The sequence below is a fragment of the Cydia fagiglandana genome, chromosome 3 (assembly GCF_963556715.1).
Source record: "Cydia fagiglandana chromosome 3, ilCydFagi1.1, whole genome shotgun sequence".
NCBI lineage: Eukaryota > Metazoa > Arthropoda > Insecta > Lepidoptera > Tortricidae > Cydia > Cydia fagiglandana.
Window position 1 is genome coordinate 18317382 of NC_085934.1, and position 23000 is coordinate 18340381.

Sequence of the window (23000 nt, forward strand, 5' to 3'; positions counted from 1 at the left end):
TTAACTAGACTTTAAAAATTACCTACCTAAAGGGGCCCATTGATTAACAGTCCGCCGGACGGTATCGGCCTGTCAGTTGTTCGGAACTGTCAAAATTTTGTTCTAACTTAAGAAAAAGTAGGGGAGTCCCTTTGTTTACTTATCGTCGGGTGACAAGCAAAAGTCACTAAGTACTATCAAAAAATTAAAGTAACAATGCACTCTATTACACTTGTAACACGGTTTATTGTCCAATAATTTCAATGGTGTTAGTTAGTGACTTTTGCTTGTCACCCGACGTTATAAAAATAAACAACAATAGGTATAATACTAATTTGTCAGATCTGCAACTCCGAAACGCTCAATTAACCCCCTATCTCCCACAACGATCTTCATTACAAGCCTGGCTCGCTGATCGAAAAAATTTAAGGTCATTTTCACGAATCATTTGCCAAGATTAACCCTTTACCAGGCCCCGAAGAACCAGCGTGTCTTAATACGTACTTTATATGCTGTTGCAACCGTATTGAACGCCTTGTAAAAAATGTATTTATCAAAGTCGGAGATCTTCCTCTAAACCAGAAATAAAAATGTGGGTTACGGTTATCCCATCGCCTGTCTAAGTAATGAACTGTCATACTAGATTTTGTCTTATTATATTCTTGATCAGGCCAAGGGATATATTCCACCCACATCTTATATCGGTTATAATAGTCAAGGTTTAACTCCAAATCTCCTACGAACCACATGAATTCGCTCTAGGTTGAACACAAAAACTGTTTTATTACTTACGTGAGTTTTTATGACATGACAAGACAATTTACCGGGCCATGGGAAAAATAGCTCCCACACAGTTAAACTCTAATAAGGCCATGGGATAATGTCAACCCACATCCTAATTCTGGTCATACACAATAATGCATGAATATTTAGCAATGTTTACGATTACATTTGCTTTCAACACTCAAAATCTACAAAATATCAAAAAATTGTTCGATCTATGTACTTCTGTTTCATAGAAATTATGGAAAGTGTTCGAATTTCTCCGTAGTTTGCTGAAATTAGCGTTCAAGTGAATTGAAATGGCTGCCAAAGATATATTACGCAATTTAGAAGCGTGTTGTGAATGAAGATCATAAATTAATATTTTCAGGGATTGACAAAATATTTTGTAGGTGGTTTGGAGTTAAAACCTGACTACGGTAACCGATATAAGATGTGGGTGGAATATTTCCCTTGGCCTGGTAAAGGGTTAAGAGTCTCCTAACGTCGCTGATGTCTGAAAATGTAAAGAAAATGAAAGCAAGTGATCCCTTGAATCCAATTTGTAAGATATACCTGGGATATGTAATATGTATACTATGTATACGAGTGAATGTATGGGTATACCTATATTAGTCTACGATAGATGGCGCTCGCGTCACGAAAACAATAAGCTCCGTGTTTTTATATGTTTAAAATTAAATAATTGTATCTGAATCGAGTAAAAGTAGACTTGACATGTGATAAACTATAATTGACGACTGTGAAAATGTTATCTCAGTGCAGTTTGACAATTAAGTGGTGTAAACTTACAACTAAATACCTTACGGATATATTTATGTGTTTACAAGTAAATTTAGTATAAGTGGTAATAAACAAGGGCTGTGCGTGGTAAAGTACCTTAAAACTGTAACCTGTCAAAGAAAAAACAAAGAAGTGACAAAGAAATCCGACAAAACAATAAAACAGTGACCGTTTTTATATTTAAAATTGATTGAACTTTGAACCCACGGCTAGCTGTCATAACTCGTACCATCACAGTGTTTACGTTTGCACATCTTGATTACAGCGACATCTACTGATACTTTGCCAAACTACGACAACATCGACACTGTATGAACTAAATCAAATCGCACTAATAAAACGTTATTTTCGTCGACATCGTCACAACCACGCTTGGCTTAGTGTAATATTCTTTGACTAAATCTTATACCACGCCGCATGGGTGTGAGTTCAAATCCGCGCATGGACGCTTGACTTTTGTGTTTTTATTTTTTGTTTTTTAATATATTTTATTGACTTTCTGTGACTATTTTTAATTAGTAAAATGGCGCCACAATATTTTAAATGCTCCAAATGCAACGAGAGTGTGCACAATCAAGAAGCCTTAAAATGTTTCAACTGTAAGCAGGTGTTTGACACAAAATGTTCTGGAAGATCCGAAAAATTAATCCGACTAATGTCCGTGGAAAGTAAGAAAAAATGGAAATGCCAATGGTGTCTGCATGGAACTAACTCACCAATCCAAGCTATAACTAAACAATATATTCCGATAAGGAGCACCGAAGAACAGAATGTCACAATAAGGAAAAAAGCATTAAAGTCATCGGCAGCACCGCCGTCGAGTTATTCACCCGCTGCGCAAGAGTCGACTGGGAAAAAACAAGAAGTAACTAGCAAGCCACCGACAGCACCGGCAGCATTGGCGTTTGCTACCTTATCTGTGGAGAAAGATCAGACTGAGAGGGAAGAGATCGAAGATAACAAGTTACCGACCGCATCTCCAGTAGTGGAAGCATCGGTGTCAAGTTTCTCACCCGCGGCGTTTGACCTGACGGACGATGTACACAAGTCGCCAGCGCCGAGTCCTTCACCAGCGGCGCAAGAGTCGACTGAGAAAGGACAAGGAGAAACTAAAGAGCCAACGATCGCATTGGCAGAAGGGGCAGCACCGTCAGCATCGGCAACGTCGGTGTCTACTTCCTTGTCTGTGGGAAAAGATCAGACTGTGAAGGTAGAGAGCAAAGATGACAAGTCACTGACAGCATCCCCAGTAGTGGAGGCATCGGTGTCATGCTATTTACCCGCGGCGTTTGACCTGACGGACGACGTATACATGTCGCCAGCGCCTAGTTTTTCACCCGCGGCGGAAGAGTCGACTGGGAAAAGACAAGGAGAAACTAACGAGCCAACGACAACATCGGCAGAAGGGGCAGCACTGGCAGCATCGGCGTCAAGTCCCTTATCTGTGGGGCAAGACCTGACTGAGAGGGAAGAGGGGGAAAATAACAAGTCACAGGCATCATCCCCAGTAGTGGAAGCATCGGCGTCAAGCTCTTCAAGCTCTTTACTTGCGGCGTCAGTCCTAACGGATGAACTATATAAGTCACCGGCGTCCAGTTCTTCATCTGTTGCGGAAGAGCAAACTGAGGAGAAGGAAGTCATCTTCGTTGACATAAGCGTAGCTAAGAGCCAGGAAGTATCACGTACAAGATCTAAATCTATGGAATTAATATCGGAAATTGAAGAGCGCTTTCCAGATAACTATCTACCTTTGGATGACGATGTATCTAAAAGTTTCGAATTAAGTAATGATACCAGTATAATTGCTGAGTTACAAGGTAAAATAGAAAAACTGAAAATTGATCTGGCGAGTACGGACAACGAATTACAGAACACAATTATCGAAAGAAATGAACTAACGCGTCACATTACCAAATTGACGTTAGAATTAAACACTTTAAAAAAATTGTGCAATACGTCACCCTCGTCAACGAAAGGAGCCCGTATGAGCCGGATATCGAATATAGCTAGTCCTATTGGAAGGAGTAACCTTGGACAACGTTCAGATTTTTCAGTAAAAACTTTAGAGATGGAAAGTATCATAGCAAAATTAAAAATTGAGCTTTGTAACTGTAAGGAGGAAATAATTCGTCTTAATCGAGTCATTGCGAGCTTGGAACAAGAACTGGCTCCTGCAGCAGGAATCAACCCACCCCCTGAGGCCTTGAACGTGAACCAAAATACGAACGAATCCCCTAGAGGTCCTACTGAAGCCTCCAAGTGCAAGAAAATAAAAAATAAATTATGTATTATATCTAGCAGTAAACGGTGTAATGTATTACGTAATATGGCATCAGTGAGATTTTATGAGGATTTTGAGTACTGCCATTATTTAAAGCCCAATGTCGGAATAGAAATACTATTAAAAGACATAGATGTGAAACTGGCCAGTTATTCTAAAACAGACTTTTGCATTATCATGATTGGCGAGTCAGACTTTCATACTACCCAAAATTATGATGTGTTGGTAAATGTTATACATAATAAGTTAAAGAGCATGAATAACACCAACATAATCATGGTTTTGCCGACTTATATTTGTGGTGCTCCTGTTTATAATTCACGAGTCGAATCATTTAATAATAAACTGGGGCATGATATGCATAATCATGGTTATGGCTACCTATATGACTCGAACCGAAACCTAACCCTAGATCAGTTTTCACTGGGAACTGGAAAAATTCTCAGCTACGGAGTTCAAACCATTCTGAGGGGCCTATCAGAATGGATATTAAGCTTTCAAAATGTCGATGTTTCAAAAGTCACTCTGCAAACTTCTCCTATAAATAATAGCGTAATAAGTGAGAACTTAGGACAGAAGGATCCCTTGTTTTTTCGTCCATAATATACTCGCAAATAGTGACACCTCTGTACTTGATCTGTGTACCTATACATCTGCACCCACAAATAGTGAGCTGGGAAATGTCAACATAGATAGCAAGGTTTCATTGTCCAATAGTCAGCAATTAGAAACAACATCTTTAAATGTCTTTCTACAAAACATTTGTGGTATAAAATCAAAGCAAGATTTGGTAGAATTGTATTTGAATTGTTTAGATAAAAAACCGCACTTTGTATGTTTTTGCGAGCACTTTTTAAACAGTAGTGAAGCCGATTGTGTGGTTTTTAATGATTACGAAATAGTCTGTATGTTTTCCAGAGCCAAGAAAAAAAGGGGTGGTACATTGATACTGGCTGAAAAGGATAGGAAGACGGAACTTTTATTAGAGTGTAAAAAAATGTCTAGAGTAGAGTGTTTTGAAATTTGTGGGGTTAGGGATTTAGAAACTAATATATGTATATGTTGCTGTTACCAAAATGACAAAAAATTTGACATTTTTATGGAGAAGTTAGAACAGCTACTACAGTACTTCCTTGACAAAAAATGTATTATCTGCGGAGACTTTAACGTAAATATGTTAAAAGATGATAAGAGAAAAAATATGTTCATTAAACTTTTGCGATCATATAACTTTAGGCATCTTGTTCACAACAAAGTGACGTTTAAGCGCAATGAATCTGAATCGTGCATAGACAATATCCTGACAAATTTACCTGAGGAGTGTGTGTCATGGACTTTAGTGGATCATAATGGTCTGTCAGATGGGCATGCAGGTATAGAAACTGGCTTTGTAGTTAATAATAATAAGCACGTTAACAACAAGGAAAAAGCCATTTTTGTACATCGTAGAGTTTTTAACAAAAAGAATCAGGAACTTTACAAAAATTATATTAAAAAAGAAAATTTGGATATTTTAGGCATTAATGGGTTCCTTAAAACATTTACTGCTATATTTCAAAAAAGCTTTAAAAAGGTAAAGAAAAAAATGAATTTACATAAAACTAACAAAATTAAGTGGATAACAAAGGGAATCAAGGTAGCAAGCAAAATGAAACGTGTGCTATTATCAGTAGATAATGTTCACAATGATCAAAGTTTAATTAGCTATCGCAAAGTGTATATTAAAATATTCAAAAGGGTTCTCAAGACTGCAAGGAAGTTAACAGTACAAAACCAAATTATACAGGCAAATAACTCTGCTAAAAGCATCTGGGAAGTAGTAAACAAACGTACAAATAAGAATAGAGTCCACAGTAATAACAAACTTTTACTTAAAATAGATCAATTATTAGTAAGCAATGGTGCGGATATAGCCGATATTTTTTCCAACAATTTTGATTCCGCAAATTTTCAAATAACTGGTGACCCTGCCCTAGCTTTTTCCTTACTAGAATCGAATTCCAAAAGAGTACAAAATAATATGGTAATAAGGCGTACTTCATCATCTGAAATTAAGTTAATTGTCAAAGCCATGAAAAATAAAAATTCTAGTGGTTATGACGATGTACCTGTAACCATCATCAAAGATAATATTGATCAGTTAGCTCAACCACTTTCATGTTTTTATAATAATTGTATTGACCAGGGTATTTTTCCCGAGCAGCTGAAAATTGCAAAAATTATTCCTTTATATAAGAAAGGTTCGCGAACGGATCCTAAAAATTATAGACCTATTTCCTTATTACCGACTTTATCCAAAATTTTTGAAAAGATAATAAAAAAAAGACTTACGGCACACTTATTCAATAATAATATCATTAATTTAAGACAATTTGCCTATCAAAAAGGTATTGGTACTTCTGAGGCCATAGATACCTTAATAGGGGATATTACTGATAACTTAAATGAAAAGTTAAGGGTCGCTGGTGTGTTTCTTGATTTGAAATCTGCGTTTGACACTATTGACCATGACATCTTATTGAATAAACTAGAATTTTATGGCATCAGGGGAAATGAATTAAATTTGTGCATGTCGTATTTACGGAACCGAAAACAGTTTGTAGAGGTTAGGGAGGTTCAGGAAAGTTCTATTGAGGTCACACATAGGTCAAAATGCGTCAACATAACAAGAGGCGTTCCTCAGGGATCTGTGTTGGGACCCATATTTTTTGTTTTATATTTAAACGATTTTATTTCTTATCTTAGTAAAGAAATTCCAGGATTAAAATTGGTCGTTTTTGCTGACGCCACAAGTGCAGTCTTGTCGAGCCCAACTATTGCTGATCTAAACCTTAAGGTCAATTTAGCGCTAACAGCATGTCAAACATGGCTACAGGCAAATAGTTTGATATTAAACAGCTCAAAGACTTATGCTATGCTATTTAAAACTACAGCTAGAAATAAGGAGACTCTAAGTGTTCATATAAATGGCAACCTCATTCAACCCGTAGATAGCACAAAAATATTGGGTATTCACTTAGATGCACTATTAAACTGGAAGGATGAATTAAACAGTATTGAAAACTCAATTAGTTCTGCTTGTTATGCTATTCGCAGCCTTAGGGATGAATTGACTGTTGAACAACTTAGGATGGTGTACTTTGCTCTTGTAGAATCCAAACTCCGCTACAGTATAAAACTTTGGGGCAATAGCTACAGATACAACATAAATCGCGCTTTCGTGGCCCAAAAAGATGCTATACGTGCTATCACTAGGCTTCCTCCATGGGGAAGTTGTAGAGAACACTTTAAGAGTCTGAGAATACTTACTGTACCTAGCCTCTACATACTAGTTCTTTTAACGGATGTTATCAAGCATCGAAATCGTTATGAAACGGAATCCGAAATGGTGTTGCGGGAAGCCTCTAAGACTAAGAACTTGACTCCAAAATTAGCTCCGAGACTGGAGGTTGTAGAACACAGCGCCAGAGTTCAAGCGGTCAGATTGTTTAACAAGATGCCTACAGATTTTAAAGTTTTAAAATGCGCCGCAACTTTTAGAGATAAGTTAAAAGTATATTTGTTAGAAAAATGCTGTTATGACATTAGTGATTTTTAATGTAACACTTATTATTTATTGTTGCTGACATAAACTTATATACTTAATTGATTATTATTGATTTATTTTCTTACTTTATTATGAATTTGCTGTGGTTGTTTGTTGAAACGTTTAATGTCATAATAGAATTTATTTATTGAATAATCATGTATGTCTTGCATGCGTTTTTGTTTTGTTCACTAGGTTAATCATAATTGTATATATGTATATTGAATATTCAAACACGATGTAAATTGTTCTTGAATAAATAAATAAACTGAAACAGTTTCATAAATAGGTTTTCCAGATAAATTGGAAATGAGAGACCTTTTCCTTTATGAATCAAACATTAATGTGATCGGATAGGTACACAACAAATATCTTAGGTCAAACGGGAAACCTAATAAAATAAACTGATTGGTAACTAGACCGACGATCTATTCAAGAGATTACCAAGCGTAGTACAGAAAAATAAGATGACCTTTTTCTGCCAGTGGCCATCTTTTGACTTGATTTGTATAGAGAAGTGAAATGACGTGATCGTTGAAATTTATTTTTGATGATAAAGCAATGTCAAACGAACCGGTGCTAACTATTTTTCGATTTCCCAGCCGGTTTATGACACAGAGATAAAAAATATTGCTGATAGTGTCATAAAAATATACGTCGGACAATATTCCTGCATTTGAAAAGTCTCCTAACAAAGAAACAATTCGTATTCTCTCGAGATTTCAAACTCTTTCCTACTTCGAGACCAAACTTCCCAAAGTGCCTATACACTGAGAGAAAAGGATAACAAAAACACACTTAGAATTACAAAAATAAACTTAATCCGGGGACAAGGAGAATTAACTAATAGGAACAAATTGACTTTTGCAATTTCTATTAGTTCTTGCAATTTCTATTATCTGTTTGTTGAAATTAGATTTAGGATTACTGAACTGTTTGTAGAAATAAATAAACTTTACAGAAATAGTGAAACGTCTATAATTATTACTAAACTTAATTTTTTCCCCCAGTACAGAACTGTTTTTTTCTATTCCTAGTTTAGTTTACTAATGATTTTTCTCTCAGAGAGAATGTCTGATATTATTTACTTACCTGAATTCAGAGTCCTTTTCACTGCCCTATCAATCTATCTATATATATAAATGCAAGTGTCCTGACTGACTGACTGACTGACTGATTCATCAACGCAGAGTCGAAACTACAAAAGCCAGAAAGTTGAAATTTGCACACCAGATTGCATTTATAAAGTGTACAAGAGATAAGAAGGGATTTTGAGAAATTCAACCCCTAAGGGGGTTAAAAAGGGGATGAAAGTTTGTATGGGGTTAAAGTTTTCTTTTAAGCTAGGAATTTGAAACTTCGTAAAAAGATATATTATTAAAATACAAGAAAACTAATTTCAGCGTTTTCGAAAATTCATCCCCTAAGATGGTGAAAAAGGGGTTGAAATTTTGTATGGATATCAAAAAAAAATTCAAGTGGTGGACTTGAATCTTTGTATTTAGGGATATTATTAGAAGACAGGAAAAGTAATTTCAGCGTTTTGTAAAATTCATCCCCTAACAGGGTTAAAAAGGGGTTGAAAATTTTAATCCATTACAAATGCTTTGAAACTTCGTAGAAAGACATAATAGCCGATTACAAAAAAAAATAATTGCAACGTTTTTGGAAATTCAACCCCTAAGGGGGTTAAAAAGGGGATGGAAGTTCGTCTTCGGGTGCAAATTTTATTTTAAGCTAGGAACTTGAAACTTTGTAAAAAAGTATCAAATTCAAATACAAGAAAACTAATTTCAGCGTTTTAGAAAATTCATCCCCCAAGGTGGTGAAAAAGGGGTTGAAAGTTTGTATGGATATCAAAAATTTTTAAAGCGCGGGACTTGAATCTTTGTATTTGGGGATATTATTAGAAGACAATAAAAGTAATTTCAGCGTTTTGTAAAATTCATCCCCTAACAGGGTTTAAAAGGGGATGAAATTTTGTATGGGGTTAAAGTTTTCTTTTGAGCTACGAATTTAAAACTTCGTTAAAAGATATATTATTAAAATACAAGAAAACTAATTTCAGCGTTTTTGAAAATTCAACCCCTAAGGTGGTGAAAAAGGGGTTGAAAGTTTGTATGGACATCAAACATTTTTTCGAGTGTGGGACTTGAATCTTTGTATTTAGGAATATTATTAGAAGATAGGAAAAGTCATTTCAGCGTTTTGTAAAATTCATCCCCTAACAGGGTTAAAATGGGTTTCAAAGTTTAAATCCATTACAAATGCTTTGAAAATTCTTAGAAAGGCATAATAGCCGATTACAAAAAAAAAAGTAATTGCAACGTTCTTGGAAATTCAACCCCTAAGGGGGTTAAAAAGGGGATGAAAGTTCGTCTTCAGGTGCAAATTTTATTTGAAGCTAGGAACTTGAAACTTTGTAAAAAGGTATTATATTAAAATACAAGAAAACCAATTTCAGCGTTTTTGAAAATTCATCCCTATGGTGGTGAAAACGGGGTTGAAAGTTTGTATGGATATCATGCATTTTTTCGAGCGCGGGATTTGAATCTTTGTATCTGAGGATATTATTAGAAGACAATAAAAGTGATTTCAGTGATTTGTAAAATTCATCCCCTAACAGGGTTAAAATGGGGTTCAAAGTTTGAATCCATTACAAATGCTTTGAAACTTCTTAGAAAGACATAATAGCCGATTACAAAAAAAAGTAATTGCAATGTTTTTGGAAATTCAATCCCTAAGGGGGCTAAAAAGGGGATGAAAATTCGTCTTGGGGTGTAAATTTAATTTTAAGCTAGGAACTTTAACTTTTTGGAAGAAAAGGTAATAAATTAAAAAACATGAAAACTAATTCAAGCATTTTTGAAAATCATCCCCCAAGGTGGAGAGAAAGGGGTTGAAAGTTTGTATGGAGATCAGATATTTTGTGAGTGCGGAATGCGGAACTTGAATCTTTGTATAAGGGCATATGTACCTATTATGAGGATACAAGAAAAGCAATTTCAGCAACCAGCATCAAAATCCAATTGACTTAAAACTTCATACAACTTGCTAAAAAAGAAAAGTACTTAATTTTAACATTGCTTGGATATGAAAATTATATGTACCTACTTACTAAAGATGTAAAATGTTGAAGATAAGATTCCACGCGGACGAAGTCGCGGGCAACAGCTAGTTCAGGTAATAAATGTTAGGTACTTAAACACACTACAACCCACCTTTATTTACAGAACCAGCGAAGCCTCTACTCTACCGAGCATGCTTTCGAATGCCTCCCGTGTGCCGAGGGCTGCGAGGCATGTGTCGACGGCTCGCCGTGCGTAGCCGCCCTTAACTGGGTGGCACGGACTACCATCTTGGCCCTGGCCTGCTTTTTCATCTCCTGTCTGCCGTTCATTGTGTACTTTACCATCAAATATGGACATGTCAGGGTAAGAACGTTATGTATGTAATTTGAATTAGATAAATTGAATATGCTTTAAACGCCTGCCGGAGGCCAAAACGTGTCGGCTCGTAGAGTCAGATTTAAGGTGACAGTCCATTTCCAACGACAGCTGCATTACTGTTCATTTTACTATGAAAATTGACAATAACACCGCACCGACGCGTTCAGTACCAGTAGTGCAGCTGCGGTCAGCAATGGAATGTTACCATTACTATCTTCTGTGTGCCGTTCCAGGCGTGTCTCACTCCACGATTTCGTCGCTTTGCTACAGGTAGCTAAAAGTACATCCGTTCGGCCCCAATTTTGGGGTTTGCCATAAGCCGCGCGTGGCGCTGTCGCCACCTAGCGGCCATATCTGTGCTGATCGTAACAGACGCGTTTTGTTAGAGAGTGAGGCTTCTGTACTTAGTTACTATTATTTATTCTGTGACCGTTCATTGTAGGTATTCTGAATATTGATACTTCACAAACCGTCGCGTACGTATTTAGCTCAAATGTAAACTTTAATAAAATATAAACTTTTTATGATCCCAAAGGACTACCAGCAGAACCTATTAATTAACTTATTGCTTTACAGTAGGTATTAACATATCATATGAAACGTCAAATTTATGATCTAACTCGTATATTTCTTCATCGTATTTTTTCTGTAAACTTTATAAACATTCCATATACATCTAAATGCTCCAACGACAATCAATAAAAAAACCGACCATGTGCAATTTGGACTCGTGCCATAAGAATTTCGTGACATCACATAACTTTTGTGGTCTGAAGTCCGTCGCTCGCTTAACCTGTTTTTGTGTTATTTATTTATTATACATGGTGCTGACGAGGAATGAGAGATATTTTAACCACGCATTTCTGAGGTCAAAAGAAGGAAGAAATGTAATATGAGTTTAGGTCAATTTCACCAAAAAAAAGTTTTGTAGTTTTGACATTTTTTTAATGTACATTTAAATAAATTAATTTGAACATAAAAAGTAAATGTTATTGGTATACTTGTCACTTAACTTTACTTTTTTCATGTTTACTTTTTTCCGTAAAACTTAGTTTTTGCAAAGTGTTACTTGTCACTTTTTGATATCTACATATCAATAAGGATATTTAGAATACGTCCCATAGCAGCAACATTGCCATCAAAATGCGTTTTGAACTATGTAACAATAAAAAGTTGTTCTTTTTTCAAACTACCTAACTACTCGTAACTCTGAAACTAGGCGAATAAAAAAAAATAGAACATTTTTGTCTCTAAATATGATCAGGATACGCTGTTAAAATTTCGGTTTCCTCATGCTGCACCGTGTATAATATTATTCTTCGTTTTATCACACAATATTTTGTCCAGGTTGTCCGCGCTGCAAGTCCAGCTCTACTCAGAGTCATAGTTTTGGGAGCTTTCCTCATCTACTGCACAACCCTGGTCATGTACGGACGGCCGACTGTATTCACGTGTACGGCGAGGGTGTGGCTCAGAGAAGTTGGCTTCTGTCTTACATATGGAGCTCTTATGTTGAAAACGTGGAGGTAATGGCTCCTCTTCACGTTGGGCCAACGCCAACGCCAACAAGGGACGCATTTATGCGTTAGAGGGAGCAAGTGATATTGCTATTTCATTCTACCGCATGGCTGCGTCCCTCGTTGGCGTTGGCGTTGGCCCAACGTGAAGAGGAGCCTAGACATAAGAGCCAAAAGGCCAGTGAGATCTGCCGGCCTAGTCAAGGTTACAATCGCTATCGCTTCAATAACGAATAGCTTTATGTCTCTCTATCACTCTTTTAAATTAGTGCGATAGTGACAGTTGCGTTTCGATCGCTACGGAGCGTAAGCGATTGGCATTTGGCTACGCGGTCTGGTCAGACCAACGTATTGGACTGCGTCCATATTCAGGCCTTTTCCCATCTACTTTAAGTTATTTAGTCATATTTAATATATTATTATGTTTGAGCTAAATAAATATTCGATATGCATCTTATCTAGCTCTACAAGAATAATGTGTCAAATCCTCAAAAGCTTCTAATTTCTGGATATTATCATGTAATTACTATTTAGATATATTTACAATATTCAAATGAAAAATCAATTTCCCCAGTGCATCTCCAGAGAGTGTTGCGATAACAGAATTCCCCTTGAAAACTAATAATACTTTCAATCTCTTACGGTTTTTCGTTGGGTATCTAAAGGGTATCCAAAGGGCAACCAAAGGGCATCCTTGGGGAACGTAGGCTTTGACATACCAAAAATAGTTCATGGATTCATTTCGACAGAGGTAAGGAGCCTTGGGTATTGAAAAATAAAGAATGTATTATTTAATGTAAATACGCTGAAGATTAAGTAGGTAAAGATAAGAGAATATTTCAAACGTGATTTTAAAAATTAGATTATGTTAGTTTTTTAAGTAATAAATAAACCCAAGAGATTCCAAAATATGTCAACTAAAAATGACATTGATCGAGTAAGTTTGAAATGAGATTAGCTTCTTAAAAACTGTTTTGGATTCAAGTTAATTCGTTTCTCAATTTTTCTATCCAAATGTAAAAAAAAAATTGCTGTCACAGCTGCTTAATCAACGTTATTTTGTGTAGTATTTTTTTCTAGCAAAGTTTTATTAAAGCATCTAATGCTCTTTCGATATACCCCTCTTAAAATGGCACCGATGATTCGAAATAATAGGTTTGTGTTATTGATTTTCAATTTACAAAAGGGTCAAATTGTTTAAGTTGTATTACGAGTAGGTTAAGATGACGTTTATCAGTTGTTGTTAGCTTGTTAGTGTTTGTTTTGGTTCTTTAGTGTTTAGTTATCGTTCACTAAGGGGGGAGGACGGGACTAACGTAAAATCGTAGTTTTTACATTGAATTCTTACATGTATAAACCAAAGACAAATGCCATGAAAAATACACAAGGAAAGTAGACTATATTTGCAAGGGCAGACTCAAAATTTTAATTTAATTATGATAAAAGGTAAAAACCCGCGCGACGGCCGTGTCCTCCGTCGCTAGTCCCGCGCGGTGCGCCCCATCTTTAAATGCGTTCTAATTTCCTGGCTTTCCGCCCCATCTTAACATTATTTCCTCCTTAAAATATTAACTAAAACTATTTTGTTCGCAGAATATCCGTCATTTTCCAAGTAAGGTCAGCAAAGGCCGTCAAAATATCCGACATGTATCTATTGCGGCGCATCGGCATCATAGTAGGGGTAGCGTGCGTCTTACTCGCCATTCGTACGCTGGTGGCGCCTCCTGCCGTCATAGTAGGGAGGACTAAGGAAGATTTGAAGGCATATTTGTGTAACACGGATTGGTGGGACCACTCTTTTACAACGTGTGAGTTATAAATCCACATTAGTGTTAACATATTATCTGGTATAAAGCTGGTAGTAAAAAAAAAAGAGTTTATTATGACACTTACACCTGCTGTCTGTTACTTATAGTTTTACGACGTACCTTGGTGAATTTCTACAACCGTACATTGTCGATTTAATGTCTCGCTACTTGCTTGGCAGTCTTGGCGCACATATTTTTATGACCTGAAGCGATTGAAAATTTTAAGGTTACAGCTTTAAAGCCACACCAAACTAAGCTTAGATCATAAAATAACGAAAACGACGTGTTTTATTGGCGGCTTCTAAATTGAATTTTCACCTACCCTACCTTTGCAATATTGTTGCCAAGAGACTTACAAAGTAATGTATCTAATTCAGTGCCATCAAATTCGTCTGCAAACTATTTGACAATCACCTATTTATTTACCAATTATTTTATATAGCTATTTTCCTATACCATTCATCCTTATTCCACTCGTTGAATATATAGGTAAATGTGTGCTCGTTAGCACGTGCACATATCTCGCTTGCCTAGGTGCGAGTAAAGAACAACTGTACAATTTGTACAATTTAAGCACCTGTAGGTAATATTACTGCCTATTTTACCGCATTTTTGCGTTTGTTTCTACATACTAGAGTATCAGGTAAGTTGACGAATAAGAACATTTTTTTATTATAATTTTTATCACAACTTATGGCTTTCGGAAAACCATTGAGGAGGTAGTACTACGAGTATATAATAAGGATATTAATTACATATTTTTGTCCACAGTGGAGGTGATATTCCTTATGTGGGGTATCAGATTGTGCATCATGGTCAGGAAAGCACCTTCGGAATTCAACGAAAGCCGGTTCATCTCCATGGCCATCTACAACGAGTTCCTGCTCTCTGTCTTCTTAAATATATCTATGTAAGTATGTTTCTAATCGGCGGCAGGCGTAGCTCACACCGCGATTTCGTCGCGTCGCTACAAGTATATGCGGTGCGCACCAATTTTGGTGTTTAGCAGTTATAGTAGTTGCCGCGCGCCGCTCCTGCGGTACTACCACTATAGTCCGTTTGTTTTAGCATTAGAAATAAGGTAAACAATCTTGATGTGTCTTTTAATTGAAAAACACATTTTAAAAATAAGTTACGTCAAATATGTAACAATTATGAATCTAATACGATCATTTATATTCTTCTGCTTTCATAAGTAATAGTTTTTGATTTTTAAAAAGCGTTTTTCAATTAAAAGACATGTCAAGATCGCTTACCTTCTTGCAAGTTTTTTCTAATGCTAAAAAAACGAACTATAGTCCAAAATTCACTAAAAAAATCTTTGTATCATAATGGCCACCATTTCACTTAAAGTAGGTATATATTAGTATAAGAAAGAAAAAAGAAACGAACGAGTAGATTGCAAAAATTGTCACCGTGTTTTCCTTTGCTCGTAAATACAATTTTTATTATATAACAAGGAAGTCACGCCCAGAAGATGAAAGGTCTTTGATAACAACAAGGACATCGCAGTATTACAAAGATAAAATAAAAATAAAATGTACGAGGATAAAGTATTTCAAAGTTTTAATTAAGAGTACTTGTAATTGGATAGTCTGGAACAGACTTTCATTATTAAAGGAATCATACTTATACGATTTTGTTTACTCGAAACTTGTTAAATGTCTTGGTAAATAAACTTGTGAAAATCTCTTCTACTATGTGTGTGAAATAGATATTATTTATACCGGGTGTGGCCTGTAATATGAGCAAAAAATTAAACTGTAGGCTGTACTCCTCATACTGACCAACATTTGTTCAGCGACTTTTAAATATAACTTGTGGTTTGATTTTTAATACATTTTAAAGTTTATTCTAAGACGCAATGTATTGCGAATTTTGTTATGTTTAAGGCGTGACAAGCAACCGTCAATCACAATGATATGTCGTGGCGATGGCGTCCATTGAAGATAATATTTATTTTGTATGAAAATTAGGGAGTCTAAATACTTCGTAATTTTTAAAAGTTGTTGAACAAAAGCGTCACCGTTTGGGGAGTACAATCTATGTTTTAATTATTTGCTCGTGTTACAGGCCACACCCGGTATTAACTTTGTTATACAATGTTATACTTTCCATTAGCCAAGAAGTTTGATTAAAACTGTCCAATTAAATTTAAGTATCAACCTACGCTACTACATGAAGGTTATGAATTTAAGGACTCATTCAGACTTCGCCCGAACTCGCATACGAGTTTGCGCATTATTGAGGTTACATCCAATTTAGCCGACCGATCAAATGCCGTAATGTAATGAGACTCACATGCGAGTTCTTGCGCTGCGCCGTCTAAATGAGCCCTTATGATTCTAGCTGACTATGTAAGTCATCTAAATTTGTATGTCAGAACACATACAAATTTAGTACAATTTGTACAATTTAAGCATATGTGGGTAATAATATTACTGCATAATTTACCGCATTTTTGCGTTTGTTGTGTGTTTCACTGAAGCCTCAAAACTATTCGTAATGTGAGGTAAAAAGTTGACACTGTTTTTATAACCTGATTCAAGTTACTTTTTAAGATTAAAAGAGGAGAAAAACGGTTTTGAAAAACCATAAATTGGTTAATTTTTTTTTCAAATTTCATACTTCTGAAACAGTAACTTGTATTAATATTTCTATATTATAAAATGTTAGACGGATCAAGCAGAAATAGGCGTCAATGTACCCAAAAAAATAACCAAAATAATTTTCATCACTGGCAATCCCGTAATAAAAAGCAAAATTACAATTTAAACTCGATATCAGGAGGATGAAATTATTTACCAATCTCGTTGGTCCTAAGGGATCCTATTTAGGAAATTAAATTGGTCTCCCGGCCACTTAACCTCGCCGGGGTTCATTGAAGGGCTCAGACCACTAAGGGCTAAGTTTTCTTAATTTTATTGGGGTAATTAAAATTTAGTATTTGTTAAAAGCTTTAACTGAGATATTATGAAGTAGGTACCTATTGAAATATCTATAGTCCGACAAGAAATTGTAGAAAGTTATTGAGGGCGCCACCTCCTAAGTAACTGTCATATTTTTTACGTAAAATGCGTAAACATGGCAATAATTTAGTATGTTTTTTTGGTTCCGTTTTATTTAACTTCTACTATTTTGTGTCGCACTATAGTTTAATGCCTTTTTCTTAGCACAGCCCCGCTTACAAAATAAGAGAAAATGTCCAGCAATATAAAAAACAATTAAATCATTATCTATCTCAGTAAAACTTCGTTGTGGAGAAAGCTAAAACTTCAGATTTCCTCTTTAGCTAAATCAGAGAAAATCTGATCTTTTCTCTTATTTAGTTAAAGTTACGCAAGGCTAAATGCGTGGCCTAGACACCCACAACTTCTTTTAGGAGTCTCGTGACCTAACCAACCAGAAGAAAAACACTGTCATGTTCCTCTGAATCTAGAATAAAATAGAAGTTCCTAATTTTCATAAAGCAAACACCGCTAAGTTTATAAATAGTCAAAAAAATTATCCCTACCTAACCTTAAATAAATAGTCCTGAAGTTTATTCCAGGAAATAATAACTTCATAGAATCTCATAAAATGAGTTGGGAGTTTCACAAAAACATGCCTTTTAATATTATCGACGTAGGCACGTTAAATATTTACTTGGTTTTCCTTTGAGTTTGATTCGCTTTGAAGGCGAGGTACGCAACGGGGAGAATGTTCCTTTCGTCAGCTCAAATCGTGATGTTATTAGAGATTAGCCAAGATATTAGGGTATTTAATATTTATTTATTTTTAATAATACGGATGGTATTGACAGCTATTGATATAGTTTTGTTACTTTCACACGACGGTAATTAAATAAAAAAAAATATTATCTTCTATTAAAAGGTAAAGATTTAATTTGAATTAAATTAAAAAAAATACCTTTGGCAAAAAATCACATTCAATTATTGTGGACAAACAAATGAAAAGTAAAAAAACTTACAACTTAAAGAATTAATACATGCACACACAGATTTTCAGATTTTAACTTTTGCGTTTGTACATATAGGACAAGTTATTTTAAACGTCAAACTTCTATGAATTTGTGACCTATATAACATTTGCACTGCAAATCTGCTGCAGACTTTTCTTGGTCCGACTCAAGATTTAGTTCACTTTTAACTAAATATATACCTAAATATACACATTACGGGTATGTTTTGAAAATGAAATTGACAAAAGAACTGTTCCACAGGCTGTTCCTCCAGTCGCCAGCCAACCCCGATCTCCTGTACATCATATTCTTCTGCCACACGCAGCTGACCGTCACACTGCTGCTCTGCTTCATCTTCGGGAGCAAGGTAGGCACGGTAAGAGGGGATTATAACTGTTGCAGCACCCGTGTAACTCCCGCGCTTGGGCCATTTTAATTAAAATTGTCCCCTACACTTTTTTTTTAATTTGGGATCTTTTATATTATTTCATCATGAGCTCTTTTGATCATTATAGAAGAAAAAAAGTGTCCCTAAATTTCCATACAATTTTCGATCTTTCCATTCCGTGACCGCCATACAAAGTCTATGAAAAATGGTAACGGAATGGAAATAAAAACCTTGGGACATCTTTTTTCTCCTATTAGGATTAAAAGAGCTCGTAATTCTGTGTAGAAATAACATGAAATGTCACAAATTAAAGCTTACACGAACTATCTATGAAACCTGTTACAGGCTGATGTAGTGCATAATTATTTTCCATCGTCTTTTCACGGAAACGTACTAACGTTTCTTGCTATTTTAGTCAGTCTCGGTACAAAAAGTGCTGACGATTTATATGATTTTGATTACATACACCAGAATGAGTTGTTACCTATATTGCATTCTCGCAATAGCTGGGTGGAAAATTACAATAATTTTATATCCAAAAATATATTATTATGTTACTTATATTATATAACACAGTCACGCGTAACAGTTACATTATTCATTGTTACAGTGAAACCTCCCTAACTTGAACCTCGATAAGGCGAAATCCTCGTTAACACGAAATAAAATGCTATTCCTTTCCCTTCAAAGCCCAAAACGTCCGTAACTCGAAATATTTAACTTAATTAAGACGAAATAACCAACTATTCCCGTCACGGCTATCCAGTGCAATGTTTACCTCCATAACTATGAAAAATTAAACATAAATGTATTTTTTTTAATCAATATTTTACATAATTTTATTTTGTTTTGTAAATATAATATGGGTTTTTAAGACCTGAAATAAATGAATTTCTTGTTTTTAAAACATTGGTGTACCTATTAATATTGTTGTATCATTTCTATATATTGAAATTATTTATGTACTAACAAACCTCTGTAACTCGAAGAAATCAATAAAGTCTCATACAGTCATATTTTACGGGTTTGGGTAAGGGCGTTTCTCTTGAAGTTCGTGCTATCGAGGTTCCACTGTATAACATTCTCGTATTTTATGTTCAATATTAAATTTTATATTATCTAAGTACCTAACTGTCGCGTAACAGCTTGATTAATTATTATTATATTCACGAGACATTCAAATTTCGCGACGACCTTGTGTTGATCCAGAAATATAGTTACAACAGTATCGGAGTCAGACGGCATTAGCCATCAAGTGATATTACTTTAACAATAAACCTTATTATAATGTCTAGGCTTTTTTGTAATATTCAAGAACGAATAATTTACTAAAAGATATATTTTCCACATATGTATTTGAGTAGATTCGCAATATTGCGGCCGATTCTGATTTGTATTTATTTTTTAAGGTTATTATCTGGCCTTTTTATGTCGTGTATTTTTTTTGATTTCTAGAAAAACATTGCAAAGGCGACGTACTATTCTCGTTTAAGTTGCAGCTAAATGCAATTCGTCCTCTCAGTCCTAATATGTCATTTATAACAGAAGCTATCAGAAGCAATCTGCAAAATGTGCAATCAGCAGAACGGCTAGACGTCTAACTGTTTTAAGAACTAAATTGGCTCTTTTTCACAGTTCAATGGCGTAGTCAGCTCTTCCACTAGTTCAGATGTGAACAGAGGTTCATTTCATTTTTTACGATTGAGTTAACGAACTACAGTTCTAAATTTTTTTGATGATCCATTTAGTGCCTTTCGAGATGTGATTTGATTTAAATAGAAAACCAAATTAAAGGTAGATTTCCAGCTTATTAACGAATTTTGCGTAAGTATAAGTAGGTACTCTATTTTCACTTCAGTTTTTGTTCTTTTGGGACTTAATTATAAATGTATATAGTTATCATTAGAGGGTTTTAAAACTAATTTGTAAGTTTGCTGACAATTTTATCTTTATCGCATATTACGGACCAACCCCTAGGCGGTTTTCTGCGTCGCATACAATACATGTGGTAAGATTTTGCTTTTATTTATGAAAAATCGGGTTCTTAGGCACAAATATAATTAACTTCTAGAAAACAGACAGGGTAAAGTTAAAATTTTAAGTTTAGAAACTGTTGTTTGCAGGTTTCAAAGTTTTATTTACTTTTTCTGCAGTGTGAATAAATGTGTTATGTCTTTGCTCACAAAAATATTTGTATCGACATGATACGTTGTTTAGCTCAACATATACGCCCTAAATATACCATTAACTGAACCGGTGATATTCTAAATTGGTTAGCTAAACCCGTAATTCGGTTAAACACAAAATTGGAGGGAACTGATCGAATGGTACATTTTGCGGCTCGATTTCGTAATGAATGCTTGTTCTCTTGTCGCTTTTAGCTAATCAATAGACGGTTAGGCAATACACATGAATTGAAAATAATATACAAATTTTACCTTCCAATAAAATTATTATTATGTTTCCTATCCACATCGGATATCTTCATTGAGAGAGTAACGCGATCGTTGACCAATGATGCCGCTAGCGTCTATGTAGTCGCTCCGCCCCACGCCGTGACGTAGTTCCGCTTCCACTTCCTGCGAACCGTTGCTCGCTCCCCGCTACTCGCCACCGCCATGTCATTGTTGAGGAGAAGTACCGTCGGCATAAAAGTAGCCTAGTAGCCTGCCAGGAAGGCATTACTCAGATATCCGATGTGGATAGGAAACATAATAATAATTTTATTGGAAGGTAAAATTTGTATATTATGTGTTCCGTACTCCACATCGGATATCTTCATTGAGACCTGTTTATTATCTCCTGGTGGCGAGTTAGCGGGCGCGCAAGCGATAGGGCTACACCTACTGTCATAGAACTCAGAGAAAGAATAAATATGTATACACCATATTGCAACCCATGAAATCACAGTGACTCGTTATAATGTGAATTACAGGAAATTGAGAATTGAAACTGTAATCTCAGGTTCGAATCTGACGTTAAACTGGTTTAAGAGGATTCTCATTCGAAATCGCATCCGATCCGCAGAATCTCGGCGAGTCATGTTCCCAATTAACATAAGCGAAAATATCGCTAAGTGAATAGCTTCCAGCCAATTTAGTTATTAAGTACATCGTGGATCGAAAGCAATCGTAGGCGAGGCCGGCTTGGATGAGACTGTGGCTGAAAGAAATAAGCGAAGTGTCCCCTAACATTTTGTGTAATTCTCGCAAGGTGACGTACCCAGACTACCTACTTATACTGGGTCTATACTTTATTCCGGAGCTTCTAAGAGTTCAGTCGGTAAGACAAGTTATCTGGTTTAGAGCCGAATTTCGGACACAAAATAATAGCGTTAAAGTTATCTATGTAATTGCCCGGGCTACAGTGTAGTAGAGTAAGGTCATTGACCCTGCGGCCTGATGCTAACAGCAAAAGTGCGGCAGCTATTCTATCGTACTTCTTCTAACGTACCTAACGTTGTAGGGCTATTTAAATTAGGGCAAGTAGATGTCTCGCGTCCCAAGCTGGTGCTTTGGGAGGCGCTGGTCTCGCTATTAATGGCGTTGGAAGAAGGCATAGTGTCCGATAGTGGTTCATACACAGCACTTGTGAGAGGCTTATGAACGAATATCGTTCTGAAAGCTAACATGGATAATAGAAATAGACGTCTGAGATAGCTCGCTACTTCACTGGATAGAGGTACCTGGCAGTTGATCTTATTTTTGATGCACCATAAAGACCGTTTCTACATTGTGGCCGTACATGCAGCCTAGACAAGGGGACGATCTAGGGGCTCCCGTTACTGTTTTCTATACAAACACAGTACCGGAATCGGGAATATCCGGTTCTTCCATATTAGTGAGACAGTGACAGTTGCGTTTCGTTCGCTACGTAGCGTTAGACCTTGGCATGCATGCGCCAGTCACGCCAGTAGCGGACGTCACTCCTGATCCCGCCAGCTCGGTGTTGGAGCGTCCTATCTGACAGGAGCTACGCCTCATTCTTAAGGTCGTTGACTCGTAAGGGAGGGCGGTCTGACGTTGTGTTCACTAGGACCGCCAGTAAATTGTAAGCTTACCACAGCTACTTTAAGACTCCTTATCACGCCGTCGCAGTACACAGACTAGGCTGGGAGGTGGAGGCATCCATGCCAAGTCTCACAGGCAGTTGTCAAAGGTCGTGGTAGCAGTTCAATGAGTCTGTTAAGAAATACCGTGGCACAGTGCGAGGGCTCTCGAAAGCGGAGGCCGGCCGACAAGGCGCCTGTCAGGCGAAGACAGTCTCGGCGGCTGCTGGGCGCAGCTGCCACTCGGGCGCGCAGTGACTTCTTGATAAACCGTCGCCCTCGGGGGTTGTACCGACCTGGCAAGTAGCAAGCAACCAGCGCGACCTGTAGACGATCTGCTGGCATCAGCAGTTTTTGCGACAACCGTAGTAACGGAAGGGATGTAGTGTCGCCGTCGTTTTATGTATACTGTACCGG

General features: G+C 36.3%; 1 protein-coding gene across 1 annotated transcript in view; it reads left to right on the forward strand.

The window, feature by feature from the left end:
- LOC134680305 (metabotropic glycine receptor) overlaps positions 1-23000 on the forward strand; it is a 185437-nt gene that overhangs the window by 154877 nt on the left and 7560 nt on the right. The window contains exons 6-10 of the mRNA XM_063539414.1: positions 10646-10846; positions 12209-12387; positions 13972-14186; positions 14958-15096; positions 18409-18514. Of these exons, the coding sequence (XP_063395484.1) occupies positions 10646-10846; positions 12209-12387; positions 13972-14186; positions 14958-15096; positions 18409-18514 (840 nt within the window). The remainder of the gene's footprint in view (positions 1-10645; positions 10847-12208; positions 12388-13971; positions 14187-14957; positions 15097-18408; positions 18515-23000) is intronic.